At 27.8% G+C, this 16,566-nt stretch overlaps 1 protein-coding gene across 2 annotated transcripts; it reads right to left on the bottom strand.

Annotated features, from left to right (window-relative positions):
• Positions 1-284: 284 nt before the first annotated feature.
• On the bottom strand, positions 285-16,538 carry LOC107166575 (rho GTPase-activating protein 12-like). Of its 2 annotated transcripts, none has more exons than XM_015515299.2 (13): positions 15,934-16,538; positions 13,226-14,279; positions 10,956-11,078; positions 10,651-10,878; positions 3,485-3,687; positions 3,328-3,391; positions 3,109-3,252; positions 2,848-3,042; positions 2,683-2,785; positions 2,226-2,363; positions 1,854-2,168; positions 1,102-1,207; positions 285-1,043 (listed from the first exon to the last, which is right to left on the bottom strand). In XM_015515299.2, the coding sequence occupies exons 2-13, from the start codon at positions 14,249-14,251 to the stop codon at positions 872-874; spliced, it is 2,817 nt and encodes a 938-aa protein (XP_015370785.2). In that variant the 5' UTR covers positions 14,252-14,279; positions 15,934-16,538; the 3' UTR covers positions 285-871. The 2 variants fall into 2 exon arrangements, with proteins under 2 accessions (XP_015370785.2, XP_089085995.1); XM_089229869.1 differs by lacking the exon at positions 15,934-16,538 and adding an exon at positions 14,764-14,820.
• Positions 16,539-16,566: the final 28 nt, after the last annotated feature.

Here is a 16,566-nt window from a genome sequence, read left to right as displayed (position 1 = left end):
GTTTCACTTGATCAGTAGTAGTCACTTGCAACATGCAATTTTTGTTAAAATTATGACTACATTTTGTTTTTAGTTTAGCAAAAGAATGCCTAAATGCCGGTGATGTCTATCTAAATTTCAATTGTAATTCAAACATATATTTTTATTGGTATAAAACTAGCAATGGACTCAAATCCTAGATGCAAAAACTTATCTATAAGAAACAGAAATCCTCCCCGGATGACTAATATCATAAGAGGGACTATGTTAGGTACACTTGGTTATTTAAATATCAAAACAAAATCTTTATTAACATAGGTAAAATATATTTGATGCGATAATATGTGCATATTAGGTCAAATAATAATAATAATAATCATTCTATGTAAAAAAAATATTCACAGAATGTAAAATAATTTTCAAAAAAATGCCTAAGTTAAAAACTAAAATAAGAAACAGTAACAAAAATAAGACTAAATCTATGTTTACATAAAAAAAAAAAGAAAAAAACAACTAATAGGATAAAATTTGAGAGTATTTTGTTAACTATTACAAAATACAACATAAAAATACTCTAAAATCAATCTATTTATAGGTACTTGGTAGTAGTAAAAATATACATTTATATAACTCCTACCATACATAAACAATAGCCCTACTTAGAAAAAATAAAACTGGTTAACATATTTGTATCATTTACTTAGAAAAATAAACATATTAATATCAAACATTTCCTGCAATACATGTCAAAACGTGTCAGTCTTAAATATTGTCTTGTAATAATTCCGGTGGTATTAAATAATTCCTTTATTAAAATACAATATGGAAATATTGCGGAATGTTAAGCTTTTAACGGTATTGTAGAGATTTTTTAATATTTAACTGAACGTTTTTATTTGAATATATTATCAAAGTCGACTAAAAGTGCTTCTATCACCATGTTTTGTTGCATCAGGTCAATTGCCATATTTGTTGATTCAGTTTCTGGCCACATGAGGGTTGGTCCAAAAACAATAGCTAAATTTGGAATGTGCATTCGGTTGAATTCTTTGTAACTTGTAACTCTACACACAATACAATTATTAATACAAATCATAGATATTGTTTAGTAAATTATATTACTTCAATAAGTGTATTAGTAAGAATTTTAACGTGTCATAATTAGGTCCAGGTAACGATTTTGTGATGTCCCGAAAATGTAATAACTTGTCTTTACGACTATGACTTGCTAAAAAATAAATATTAGATAATATATTAATTTTAGCAAAACATGAAAAATTCAATTAATTTATTAATATGCGATCCAGAGTAGTAAACACCTCGATGTTCAGTCTGATTTTTAGAATGACATGCACTAATTGAATATAAAAGATATTCATAGGCACTCACATTTTTCTGGAGGGGGAGGAGGGGAGTCAATGTTAGGATTTGAGGAGAAATTAAAAAATGTCTCCAATTTTCTTCCCAGGTTTAACCCCCCCCCCCCCCCAGGGTGTTGATGGAGACATATATAAAGTGTATAAGCAAATGAGATAAAGAGGAATTTAAAAAAATTATACAATAGAAAAGCAAGTGATAATATTAAACAAATCAATTACTAACTGGGAATGTATGAAACATAATAACATAATATGTACCCCCTTGCATAGGCCACGCGGATTTCTTTGATGTTTACCGACAACCATTAGTAACTCCCAGTCTTGGTCGATTGGCCACAAAAACCGCAAAGCCTAGCTACACGCCAGTAGGGACACACCTTTACATATCATCCTCTAACCTAAAATTTCACTTGATCGAGCTATTATTATTAAATTCCTAACATTTTAATAATGAATGAAATCTCGGAAATAAAATTAGATTGAATTGACACTTACTGCCTGCAGAAATGGCTTTGCGGAAAGCATGATAAGGTATAAGAGGTTCTTTGAGTTCTCTGAAAAACAGCTTAAGAGCACCAGTTAAAACATGAACATCCTCTTCTTGGTCAATCACTGATAGATTATTTTGGTCAACTTGCAACCTTATCTTTTGCACCTGAGATAAATTTCCTGAAGCACGGTACAGACCATCTGTCTTTAAGTTTTCTTCACTGATCTCAATAGCTGCCACACAACGTTGTACAAAAGCTGGAACGCGTGGTTGTTCTGTACCAACCACATGTTCCAAGTAACATCCAAATGCATTCTCATCTAAATTAAAATCAAAAATGTAACAAATTGATTAATGAATGAATAATGATTAAATACCTTTCCATATTCCTTTTTTGACTAACGATTCCATTGTAGGTCTTCGATGGAAAAATTTCCGAAGACGGGCTTTAATTTTTGTCTGACGTTCTACATTGGATGTTAAGTCTTCCATACTTCCTCCATCTTTTGTTTTTACTAACGAAAAAATAGTCATAAAATTATCAATTGCTAAATAAAACAAAGACCTTATCATTTTGATGTCATAACATTAAAATAAATAAATGATAAATATTAAATTTGAATACACCAATATTTAAAACATTACTATACATAAAAAAAAGATAAAATAAAATCAGCGAATGAACTGAAATATTTATTAAACTCAATTGATAAACACTACTGTTTTCCCTGTTTCATTATCAAGACCCTCTACCACAGGATATGACTATGTACAATAAATTAACTAGTGTATCCTAAAAAAAATAACAGATCACATTTTTTAATTGAAACTTACATTTGAGGGATTTGTTCCTATTTAGTTTGTTTTTTTTTTCAGCATCAAGTAAGTCTTTGGTACGTATATTTGGTGAACGAGGACATCTGTCAAAGTTACATGGCTAAAAATAATAAATGCTTTTTAGTCAAACATACATTTTTTGATATTATATATAAAACTTACCAGATTGGAAATAACTGCTTGTATTGCATAGAGCCATGACTGGGCTTGAACATTACATTCATTTTGGAACAATACCTGGGTTCCCAAAACAGTACTAATAACATAGACATTTTTACGACTAGATACCTTGTCTGCTGGATACACAAGGGCACCATTTAAATCCACACAAAGTTCTGGTCGTCCATTACCATTTTTCTATGAGATAAAAATATTTATTAAAATACATAACTTAATACTATAATTAAAAGACTAATAATTTACCATTGCTACAAAACATTTAGCGTCTTTGAAGAAAAGCAAAAACAATTCAGTAAGTATTACATGTGATATCGTCCAATTCTTTCGTAGCCGCTTTCCATTTTCAGTAATTTTAGTTCGATTTAAAGGACCTTCTTTCAAGACACACTACAAAAGTGGTTAGTTAATAAGTTATGAAAAAAACACTTAAAATAAATTTAATATTTAATAAAAAAAAATTACCATATGCCCATCCCATAATTGAGGCCAATTCTTAGGAACATTTACTTGAGGCGACAATGGACTCCTAAAAATTAAATTAATACAATTGGTAATTTATAAATTACGTAAACAACACTAAACAATAAAACATTTAAATTAAATAAATTTATCAAATTACTTTAAGTCCGAAGAATCATTTTTTTCACTATTACTTTTGTTTGATTTCAAAGACGAAGTAGAATCTTCTAAGTCTACTTTTAAGGATGATGGACTAGCGCTCGATGCATTGCTATTATTTGTCTCAGGCAATGTCCAAGATGATTCTTTACTATTTTCTTCATAGTAATATGAGCGACCTTTAAAATCTTTTGACGAGAGCCACTAAAACACAACAAAATATACTGGTTAAAAACGGTATTATCTTGATACAGTTCAACAGTTGTCAGTTATTTGGTTAAAAATATAAACAACAATAATTTCTAACTTTTTGTACTTATTTATATAGTAGTACAATCATAATTTTATTTATTATTATTCAATTTATAATGATTTATAATATGTATGTAACATCTGATCACGGTATAACGAGTTTTTTTGAACATGACCCATTATTTCTTTGTAGGGAAAATTAAAGAACAAACGATTTTTTGATTTTAAAGCTTAATGAATAGATTCTTAGATTATAATTTTTTTTTAAACAGGTTTTAGACAGGGTCTATATAAACAACACCTGTTCGTCTTCTGACGAAATCCCGTCCAAAGCGCTGTCCATGAGCTCGTTTTTCCAAGCCATTATGTCAGACCACTTGGGTTTAAACGAAACACAAATTTCATTGTTCGGAAAAGTCGTGTCCGAATGCGGCGGGGTATTATAGTCATCGTCGACGTCGAACGACAACGAACCGTCGCCCGGTTGCCGGTCCATGCTATAATATTCAAAATCGGAAGCGCTGGTGGTGGAGTCGAAATCGAATAAACTGTCGATTGTCGAATCCAAGATGGAATCGCGGTTAACACTAAACAAATTCCACGGTTCCGACTCTTCGGCCACCGTGTGCCGCAGACATTGTAACCATCTCACCACGTCCGCTTCCATGGGAAGTATAATAGTCGTCGTCGATAAGGAAACAGACGCGTTCAAGAGTCGGCGCAACACTGTCTAATTGACACATACTGACATCCATTCGTGCGTGGTGGTACTTATTAGTTGTTTTTTTTATTACAATTTACATTGTACAATTAAAACGGAGATGACGACGACAGCACAGCGAACAACAACTGTATCGTGCTTTTAACTAACCGACAGAACGATATTATAATACAAACGTAACCTGCGTGAAATGTTTAAAATAGATTCACGACGTAGTAGGCATATATATTCACAGTCGCATTTGCTGTGAGTTGGCATTTAAATGTCATGTTATAACCTATATTAATATTATACAAATATATTATATGTATATTAAAAAGACTAAAATGTCTATAACCTTTAAACACTAGTATACAAACGAATTATAAGATTTAATTTTTTTAGAGCTTTTTTTTTATTTTGGTATTAAAACCATTATTATATTTGGGTCCTGCAAAAAAAAGAAAACATAATTACCGACGATTAAAATGTAGAATAAAATACTTTTATATACGACATAAAGAATTATTTTTTCATTATTATATGAATATACAGGGTGATTCTTTTAAGTGGGTACACTAATTATCTCGAAAAGTATTTACTTTTTTTTTTAACATAGAGTTTTAATTTTATATTACACAGCAGAATATTTTTCTAAGTATTTTGATTCATAAAAATCGAATTTAGGGCTAGTAGTTTATGAGTAATACGTATTTAAAGTTTTGACAAGCGAAAGAGTGGACAAACATTTTGTGGGGTAACCCCGTACCACTCCACACTGCCAATCTAAACTTTAAATAATTATAACTCAAAAACTATTAGCCCTAAGTTCGATTTTTATGAATCAAAATACTTAGAAAAATATTCTGCCTTGGAATATGAAATTAAAACTCTATGTTGTCATTCAAAAAAGTAAAAACTTAAAAAATGATAAGGATAAAAAATATTTAAAAATATAATTTTTTAATAAAAACGTTGGTTTTTTAACAACTTTAAAACATGTAAAAAAATATTTTGAAAAAAGTAAATACTTTTCGAGATAATTAGTGTACCCACTTAAAAGAATCACCCTGTATGCTATAGTGTAATTCTTAAGTTATTTCAACATTGTTTTAAATAATACTATTAATCATATTTTTTTTAACAATATATTTTTAAAAAATTTTTTAATAATATGGGACACACTACTTGAGACTTTGTGAGAACCCTTGTTTTAAATTGTCAACTTGTTATATTACATATATTTTTAACTACAAAATAAATTGCGAATTTTCTTGATTTTGGTAAATCTTGTCAAAGTAAGAACTTAGGTACTAATAAAAAAATATACTATTTAAGTATGTACCTTTAATATTTTTAAACTGCTATTACAACTATGAGGAACCTTGTAAAAATAGTCAAGCTTTTCGACCAAGAAAGAATTGATATTTATAGAAAAACATTTTTAAGAAAATTAAAATGTAGAATGTCTTTAAATAGCACAATCAATTTTTAAATGTATAGAAAATGATTTATGATTAATTAACATTTAGTAAAAATGTCAAGTCCTAGATATAGTTTTTTTTTTTTTTTTTTTTTAAATTACAACCAAATAATAAGAAAACCAAAAAACAAAATCAATTTTGCCAAAAACTGGTTTTGCGTTAAATAAACTCGTTTTTTTCTTATTGCATTAGAAAACTATTGTGAATTTTACAATTTTTAACCCCAGAGTATTAGGTTCACTTTCCTAACATAAAAGAATATTTAAAGAGAAAATTATAGCATTTGCATTGCTCCTAAGAGCAATGATAAAAAAACACACATCTATCATTGTGAAATCAATACATTCATATAACCGCTTAAAATCTAAAAATAAATTGTAATAAGTAATGGTAGCTTTAAGTTTAAACATAGAATTTTTGTTTTTGTTGACTATTCACAAATTTTTAACAACATCCTAAATAAATATCTTTAGTTACCAGCATCAATTACACAAGCTAACCTTTTTTAATAATAAAATATTTTTTTTTTACAATTAAGTAAATATTATAAATCTGACCCATCAAAATATAACTGGCTTTAAAAAATCCAGAAGACTGTAAATTCTATGCTAATTATTAATATACCTAATAAAATATGAATCGTAAAAATCTGCGATACCTTCAAAAAACCAATCTTAAAATATGAAAATAATATAACTATTAATTTTAGTCTAAGGAAATGTATTAATATATTGAGTTCTTAATATTTCAAAAGTGTTTTAATTTTAATTTCTAATTTTTCTGTCTATTACCTTTTGGAATAGTAAAAATACTTCACCATCTTTTCTGGTAAGATGTTGAATATAGTTGGTATGGTAATCAGTAGTATGTATTTGTATGTTCACAGCCAGCTTTTACGCGGTAAAAAAAATTGTTCAAGGGGAAATGTTCGCCTCTGAGAACACCGATTTACCGCGTAACACAATACGGTTATTACACAAAATTGTCCATCTATTTACCACTTGCACGAAAATTTTTACCGTATCAACTATTTTTTATTATTAGATTTTCGATTTTTTTTTTGATTTTTCAGTCAAATATCGCTAATTTTTATAAAAATAATATTTCAAGTAAAGAACACAAATTATTTAATACATATTTTTTATAAAAATTTAAAAAAAAACCGAAAATCTAATAAAAAAATAGTTGATACGGTAAATATTTTTGTGCAAGGCGCAAATAGACGGACTATTTTGTGTAATCACCGTATTGTGTTACGTGGTAAATCGGTGCTCTCGGAGGCGAACATTTCCATTTGAACAATTTTTTTACCGCGTAAAAGCTGGCTGTGAACATACAAATACATACTACTGTAATCGGAAAAAAAAAATCCCCAGACTACAATATTACTCACGACTTCATTCACAAATATTTTTTAAACATTAGGTAATTACTAATTAGTATCTATAATTGTGAGTAGGTGTTATCGGAATATAAAACAAAATATTAATACAATTATTTATATTATCATTAATAATCTGTTATCACTAAATATCAATTTTTTGAATGTATTTGTAATTAAATATTAATAATGTGCTAATAATAGATAATAATTAAGGTTTAAAAATATTTGTTCAACCATTTTCATTAGATTGTGAGTAATATTGCAGTCTGGGGATTTTTTTTCTGAGGTCATTCGTCGGGAGATTTTTTTCCGCATTTCAGTTAGTACTCTAAGGGTATCAAAATTAAAAACAAATAGTTTTTAATGATTGAATACTAGTTATTACGAAAATGTTATTAATCCTAATTCTCCCCAATTTTTTTTTTTTCAAAAAGTTTTGATAAACTTTGACCTTCACTTCCCAAAAATGTCAACTGGATTCACTTAACTACCAGAAAAGACATTCAAGATAATATTCGAAGCATTTTATCTACTATTATAAAATATCACACTTTACTGTTATGTGAATTTTCAAATATCTACACTTAACATGCTCATAAAGTCATAACTCAATTAAAAATTAAAATATCGTAAAAAACCAACATAAGAACACAGATAATGTTCTTACCTAAAAGTTTGATAATGGGTCAATTCACTCTAATATCAAAACTAATAGCACACTATTGAATCTATCGAACGAAAATTTGCTATGTAGTCTCGTATAAGACAGATACAACACATGCGGGTGTAGCGTCCTCTTAATGTTATATGCATTAGTAAGATGAGAACAAATAATACACATGTCTTGTATTTATATTTCTTGTTTACAATTATCTAATATTTGAATTATAATAAAACAAACAAAATTGTAAGAGCTAAAAATTCTTTTTGTTCAGTAATTCAATTTTTTCAAAATGTTCAAAAAATCACAAATCATTGTAAAACCAATTAGTACATTCATCGATCAGTCTAGAAAAATGTATATTATGGTTGGTTATTTCGAAAATTTTCATAAATTTTTTATTGAAATAAAAAACAAAATATTTTTGGAAATCAAAATCCTGTTTTCTGGGCAATCCTAAATAATTCCTAAAAATAATAATATTTTGCTCATAAAGGTGCATACATGATTCCCTGCTTTAATTTTAATAGTAAAATGGAAAATTTTATTAGATAAATAAAAAGTCACAGTATTTTATTTCAACTTGAATTACGTTATACGAGTAGTTCAACATTTTTAAATTTAAGTTAAATATGTTAATTTGTACTAAATACATTTTGAACTCTATAGCAAAAATATATTATTGGCAAGATTGCAAAACACTTTATTTTTTTTTAATGTAAAAAGTGCCAAGCAAACAACTTAGCTCAGAAACATTTTTAAAATTTAAAAATAATTACTTTTAATTTAATTATGATAAAATACATTTATAACATGCGCAGCCCCTATTTTTCACAAAAATTCATACTGCACATCTTTTAATGTAACATGAAATAATACAGAGCCGTGGGTGGCTAAAAAAATATTATTCTTAAAAAATGTGTATAATGTATTTTGTACTACCTATTAATATTTAGCAAGTAGTCTTATTTAATAGTATTTAGTAGGTACACACTTCTTGAATCCATAGTGCACACTTTCAATTTCGGATTACACACTTTGTGTCGGGGTTCACTAAAAAATAGGGCCTGAACATGTGGTAGAAATATTGGTTTAAGCTTATAAGCGAAATTCAACCATAGACATAAGTTTATAGGTCCACATATTCAACTAGTCAGTGACTCCTTAATAACTTCTTAGTCTATAAATAATTCATCTTTATTCATATCTATCTCCAAGGTTTTTTAATAATAAAACTAATACATCTGCCTAACCCATTCACTACCTATAAACGGAAGATTTACTTATATAAATAATATTTTTACTTAATTAAAACAAAATAATAGTTTACAGTTAATTTTTTAATAATAATTATTTATAAATTTATCATACCTAATACATGTTTGTGAATAGGAAATTATTATAACACTACTAGCGCAACAAATCAATATTGCTATTACCAATAAAAAGATTATAAAATTAATATACATAAATTATTAAAAAATTGTATCAGATACAATCTAGAAAGATATATAGATTTTTTCTCTCTTTCTGACCCACGCATGATAATATTAGAATGCATCCATACAAAATTATTATTTTTTTTTTGAGCAATTTGAAGTAAAGCTTTATAAATTTTGGTTTAATATTTTATTTATTATTTGACTTACAAAATTATGTCAACATTTTATGATTTGTTTCATTGGCATTCTGATATAATATACATAATACTATACTATAGATTTATACAAATACATTTTAATATTAATTGTCATTCGTTGAATGTTAATCAAACTAAAACTGAGTTCAAAATTATATGACATTATCAACAATATACTTGTCAACATTGTGAGTTAGTAGTTATCTACTCTCCATTGTGTTATTCTGAACTACTGAAACTTATAAATACCAAATACATTTATAAGTATACATTTAACAACATGTTAAATGATATATCTATAGAATATTTCTAAATTCAATACTAAAATAGTAATAATATCATAAACAATAATATTAGAAATTTGAATCAAATTTTCAAGAAACTGTAAATTGTTTAAATTAAATGTTTTAGTGGTATCTCATTTTTAAACAATTGTTATTGAAAGAAATTCAAAAGTATAAAAAGAAAATTTTTTAAGTATAACACAAAACATGATACAATTATCATAATATACTTTGTTACTTACGTTTATTATGTTCATTCATTTCATTAATAATGATATAATTGGAAATTTGGAACAATTTAAACTACTAGGCTACTTATAGTTTATTTTAAAACTAGCCACTTCAACAAGTAGTTTTTTTTAAGAATTTGCAAGAATTTCTTTGAGACCTTGATTTCTATAAAAACAGAAGAATTTTATCTATCTTTTTTTTAATTAATATTTTATTGTATATTTGTATGAGCCATCGCTGTTCATACATCAAATTTGATAAGAACATCAAGATCCAAAAAAACATGATTTGCAGTAATAGCATATAATATTGTAATCTATAATAAAAAAGTATAAAAATGACCTAACACCTAACAGTATAATACAGTGTACTAATTTAACTACCCATTAGAAATAATGAAAAAAGATGATACAACAAAATAAAGTGTGCACAACAACATATAGGATACTTATAATTATTATTTTTAGCACAAATATAATTTTGTCATAATATTTTATGATCACACCTTAAAATATGTGAAATTAATTTTTACCTTTGCTCCAGTTGACTGATTTACAAAACATGGTAATCCAGAGGTTGGATCAGCTTGCATTATCCATCCCACAGGTGTCTCACTAATAGGTTTAACTTTTGTTTTTAATGGTGGAGTATTATCATTAGGTTCATATTCTTCATCCAATTCTGCTAACGGAGATGAACTTTGACTTTGACTACCTGAATTAATTGTACCAGCACTACTATGTCCACTTATCTTATCCTCCTACATACATAGTAAATACAAATTATGAAAATATATGGACGATAATAATTAGAGTACCTAAATAACAAATAACATACATCAACTATACGATGTTTGGAGGAAGACCAAGTACGTTCAAATGGTTCACCATTGCCTGGAGCAACATCTAGAATAGGCGGTGAAGAATTTCGTATTGGATATCTTTTAGAATAAGAATCCACCTAGAAATTAGGAAAAAATGTTAATAAAATGGTTATACAGAAAATATAAAGCAAGTTTAAATGAAATAAAAATTGGGGCAATGTATCTAGTATAAAAAAAAATAACTACAATGATCACTGAAAATGAAACAAACTGCAAGAGAAAATAATACAGTTGATTTTCATGGTTAATTAAACCAGGCAAATATTGTTTTCCTATTTTTTTTTTTTAGAATAGCCTGTTTAATGTGCAATAAAAATAATATTGTGAAAGTAACATGAACAAAATTGATTATGCCAAGTGAAAACAGTTAAATAATATAGCATCCCAATTTAGAGCTATTTGTTTGAATCAGCTTTTTTTTTTTAGTTTATAACTCTACTCGTCTTTAATAATACAATTAATTAAACTTTTAGATAAATATTTGTATGTATGTTTGTAAATTATAAATATTTAATAGATAGCTGAAATAAATAGATATTGGTGCAGAAATCTTATTAACAATTAAAACAAAAATAAAAATAATAATAATAATAAATTAAATAAAAAAACATATAGGTATATATAAGCAAAGGGAGTGGGATCACTGAATGGTTTCCTCCCTCACCCTATTCATGTTTTTCTAATATATAGTAGCACATATGTATATTCTCTAGTAAAAAAAAAAAATAGGTATCTGGTTCCGTGAGGATTTACTCGGCAATATCTCACGAAATGATGAAGTTATCAAAATTCTGGTTGTGTTATAAGACTCACAGGGATAAGAACTACAATTATTTCATTTTTTAATTTGATTTATTTTAATGTTTCTGTAAAAAATTTAAAAAATAATTTTTTTATTCAATTATCTCCAAAAAAATTAAAAATATCCATTATGTAGAGTTTATTTTTCTGAAAACATTGACATTTCAACATTTTATTTTCATTAATTTCCTGATTTTTAATATTTTTTTTAGTTTTTAAGAAATAAAATATGATTATAACTAGGCACACGGAAAGTATTCGACCGTCCGTATGAGAACACGCACGGTGCAGTGTTTCACATGTTTGATAAAATGATAACATTACGGTGTTAAATAATTCACAATTTTTCTCGAAACTAAAAAAATATAAAAAATCAGGAAAAATGTAAATACAATTTTGAAACATCAATTTGTTCGGAAATAATTAAATAAAATAATATAATTTTTAACTTTTTTACCAAAACATTAAAATAAATCAAAATATGAAATAATTGTAGGTAGTTCTTATCCCCGTGAGTCTTATAACAAAACCAGAATTTCAATATCTCTATTATTTTGTGAGATATCACAATGGGTAAATCCTCGTGGGACACCCTATATATAATTCTATTATTTGCTTCCACTATCGCTATAAATTTAATATTTGTACTTATCTAAGTAACTCGTTATGAATGTGCAATGTATTAACTGTGAAGTTATTAGTCTTTGTAGGAACTATAATCTCAAATATATTATATAACATGAAGAGTTTAAACAAGAATCAAGCTAATATCACTAATATCCAAGTATTTTAGTAGCTAAATAAACATATAAATTATACCTTATTGATAATGAAGTATTAAGTATACACTTAGAAACCCAGGCTATAAACATGTATATTAAATGAAGATAAAGTGATTATAGTAAACAAATTTGGATAAATATCTGACATAATGACTTATATATAATATATAAAACTATGTCACTTCTAGGTTACTTCTTGAAATCGGCATCCTACTAAACAGAAATTTAAATTTGATGTCCAAATAATTTTTAATAAAAATACCTTTTCAATCAACAAATTTTCCATGAAATTAAATATTACAGCCTCATCTACAAGAAACACAATCAACTCAAATTATACAAATGGAATTCAAACTTTCATTCTTACTAGTGAAAAGCTATATATTTAAATTTTAAACTACCACAATTTAAACCAAAATAGTTCAATGACCTGCCCATTTTTTTTTTTATATCAATTCAATACTGTGACTGACTATTTGTTACTATTATATAAGTACAATATCTAATTTGCTTATAGATAAGTTTAGTAGATGGGTTAGTTGCTTTATTAATCTTAACTTCAAAGATACTATAATACATTGCAACCTTAACTTGATTTTTTTAAAGCTCTAACAATAAATATATTAAATTATAATTCTTACTCTACGATTTCTGGCTAAAGATGTCCGTTTTCTAGATCCATGCATCCTCAACGAATCTTGATCACTATCAGTAATACCCAATGAATCACCATCTAATAAGCTATCTGTTGATCCACCTGTAAGATCTGCACTAGTACTATGCGCATCAGGTGTAGATATTGATTTTGATAAAACAGAATCACTAATCATTATTGATTCTTCGTCATCTGGTTTGTTTTCTTCAATAATATTTTCATTTGTCATTATGTTTTTAGCCCATTTATCACGTTCATGTTTTGTTTTAAAACTACCAGTATAACTAAGTTTATTTTTAGGAATTTGTCCATTATTACCTAATTCAGGATTTTCAATGGCTTTTGGATTTTGAATTGATATTACAGCAGGCTTGCGAATGTTTTCTAGTAAGTTTTGTACTTTAGAAGGCTCATAAGTTGCATTTTTGTTCAAAGGCAATGACTTTAGCTCAATTTCTTGAGCAAGTTCTTCTAAAGAGCTAGACAATTGTAATGAAAGTTGCTCTTTATTATCACATTTTTTAATATTCACTTGACAATAGCCAGAATTTTCTTGGTTAACTGTAACAACTGTTTTATTTTTTCTATTTAACACTGGAGACAATATGTTATTTTCATTTTGAATATCAACTCGTTTAATATCACTTATCACATTATCAACATTCAAGTCATTGACACTTAAAATGGTGGTGTTTTCTAAAGGAATGTTTTCATAGGACGGAGTTAATGGTTTTTCAAAAATAGTACGTTTTAGCACTTGTGGTTTTTCTACTATAGTTTTTTCCTCGCCCTTGGATAAACTAGGCCTGCCAGGGGCTCGTGGAATTTCTTTGACAAAGGTAGCTGGAACATAAAATGGCTGACCTGAACTGCGTATAACTTGCCACCAATCATCATTAGTTTTTTTTAACAAAAGTAGTTTCTCGCCTTCTTTGATTGATACACACTTGTTTTCTCTAGTCTTGTACTCAAAGTCATAGAGAACCCTAACCTTAGTGTCGGAAATATCCATTGTGCCACAGTCATTGTAAATTTGACACCTAAAACATAAAAATCTTTTTAAATAAAATTAGTTTATCAATCTAATAAAATCAAATATTTTATCAAAATTAATTTATATACCTATAGGTTTTTAGAGATTTTAACAGTTTACACACTATCTTAAAAATAGATTCTTTTAACATAACCTATTGGAATTGAAATTTTTTTTATATTTTAACATTTTTTTTCTTACTTTTTTAAAACAACATACTTCCATCTTTCTATAATATATTGTAAATATAAATGAATTTAAATATGTATATACCTAATACCTATATATTTTTTTTAAATTCTGATATATGAAATTTTGATAGAGTAATTATTTTTATTATAATTGATTTTTGAGTAATTATCTAATGAGTTTATAAAGTTTAATAATATAAATTAATAGAGTGATATTACTAAGTTACTCGCAAAATATTGAGTGACTACTATGCATCTAAACTTTTAATTCAATTTATATACATAAAAATAGATACTTACATAAAAAAAAATGTTGCTTCATAGTAAATATCTTAATATGTGTTTAATGAACTAAACAGAATAAAATGAATTCTATTAACTTTGTCATACCAACTTATGATTTTCATTTGCTTGGAATCTTTAGTAGTTCAATTTATTGAACTCTCCTTGAACTTTGAGCTACTGAGAGTCAATTGAATATTAAATACAATTATGTTTTCTATAGTATGGTAATTGTCATAGCGATTTTTTTTGCTCTGAAGATTACTTAAGTTTATATGTTTTAAAATCCATTAATTTAAATCTGTATACCTACCTAGAGCATAACATTTGATTTTGGCAGAATTACAAAAATAATATTTTAAATGCTAATAGGTAGTTCAAACTTCTCAAGGTGAAAAAGTCTAAACGGAAAAAAAATTGTTCATGAGAAAATTGGGTAAGAGTCTACTGTTTTAAGTCTATTATCAGAAGTTGCATGGGTACTTCAAAATAATATAAACTGTTGTCCTAAATCATATATTTTGATCATTATTGATCATTAGGTATAACTGTATAAGTAATAAATATATAATCTAGGTATTTCAAGAGAAACCAAAAGATTTTTATAAAAATCATCAAAAGATCACTAAAAAATTAAAAATTGATTAGTACTAATCTATTGAATCCAAACAGGTAGGTACTTAAAGTACATTAAACAATTCTGAGCTAAAATTCAGTGAGTTTTTAAAAAAATTATCAATTATCTACCTAACAAGTTGTTTTCTAAATGATACTAACACAATAAATGTTAGTGATCATGAGGGATTAGAAGGAATCATTAATGAATACACTGAACTTAACCAGTCATAAGACATAAAACCCTACATAAAATGATGAATAAATTACCGTAGATCTATCAAGTTTCGATATCATTGTCATCCTTCAAACTATAAATTGATACCTAGCTTATTGAATAGTTGAAAGGTTTAATTTTTTGTAAGTGCTCATCGAGTGTAACCGGGAAAGGGGTCGATTTCGGCTCGGAAACCACAAAATAAGGAATGACGAGCACACGTCAAAGACCAAACCACCCAACCTCCAAACGTACAACTACTACAGGTCGCACCGACCAAAGACGTCGACGAAGACGGTGTTTGGTACACTTAAACAGGGTCACCCGCAATCGCTAAACGATTTGTTCTTACTCACCAAAATGTCACGCGAAAATCCCATCGGAAACACGACCTTGGCCGTCCAACTGCTCTGGATTCCGACGACGGCGGATGCGGTTATCGCGTACAGACGACAAAACTGGGAGAGAAAAATTCAAAAATCAACACTGATACAAATTAATAACGATGATAGTAAAAACAAATATTGATAAATTATGACAATTTATTATAACGATGGAACTGGTTCTATCGAAACCGGACGCATACGCGGCCGACGTGACTCACAGCTGCGCGATTTATCGTTTCTAATCGACCGTTTGACATCGTCGTCATACACAATAAAATTATTATTATTATTATTGTTGTTGTTGTTGTTGTTATCCTACGACGGTGCGCGAGTGCACGACGACGGGCAACGAGCGGGCGGGACGTCACTGTATACCAGTCTATGGAACGGCGGCCGATTACGCGCTTTTTGCGTGCGAATAAAAATATTGCGAAACGCGAATGTGTTACGCCGCGCGATATCGTTGCGGAGGAGTAGGAGGACTAGGAGGAGAGAGTGATCCACGGGGTACGGAGCCACAAAGCGACCGTGGTTTAACTAAAATACTAATGCGGGTGAAAATATGCACTATCTGTGATGAAATGTGAATATTATCGTCATGTT

Source organism: Diuraphis noxia, unplaced genomic scaffold (genome assembly GCF_037042655.1).
Source record: "Diuraphis noxia isolate RWA-SAM2 unplaced genomic scaffold, SU_Dnox_SAM2 contig0005, whole genome shotgun sequence".
Taxonomy (NCBI): Eukaryota; Metazoa; Arthropoda; class Insecta; order Hemiptera; family Aphididae; genus Diuraphis; species Diuraphis noxia.
Note: the sequence above shows the minus strand (reverse complement) of the source record. Positions and strands in the feature narration are given on the sequence as shown.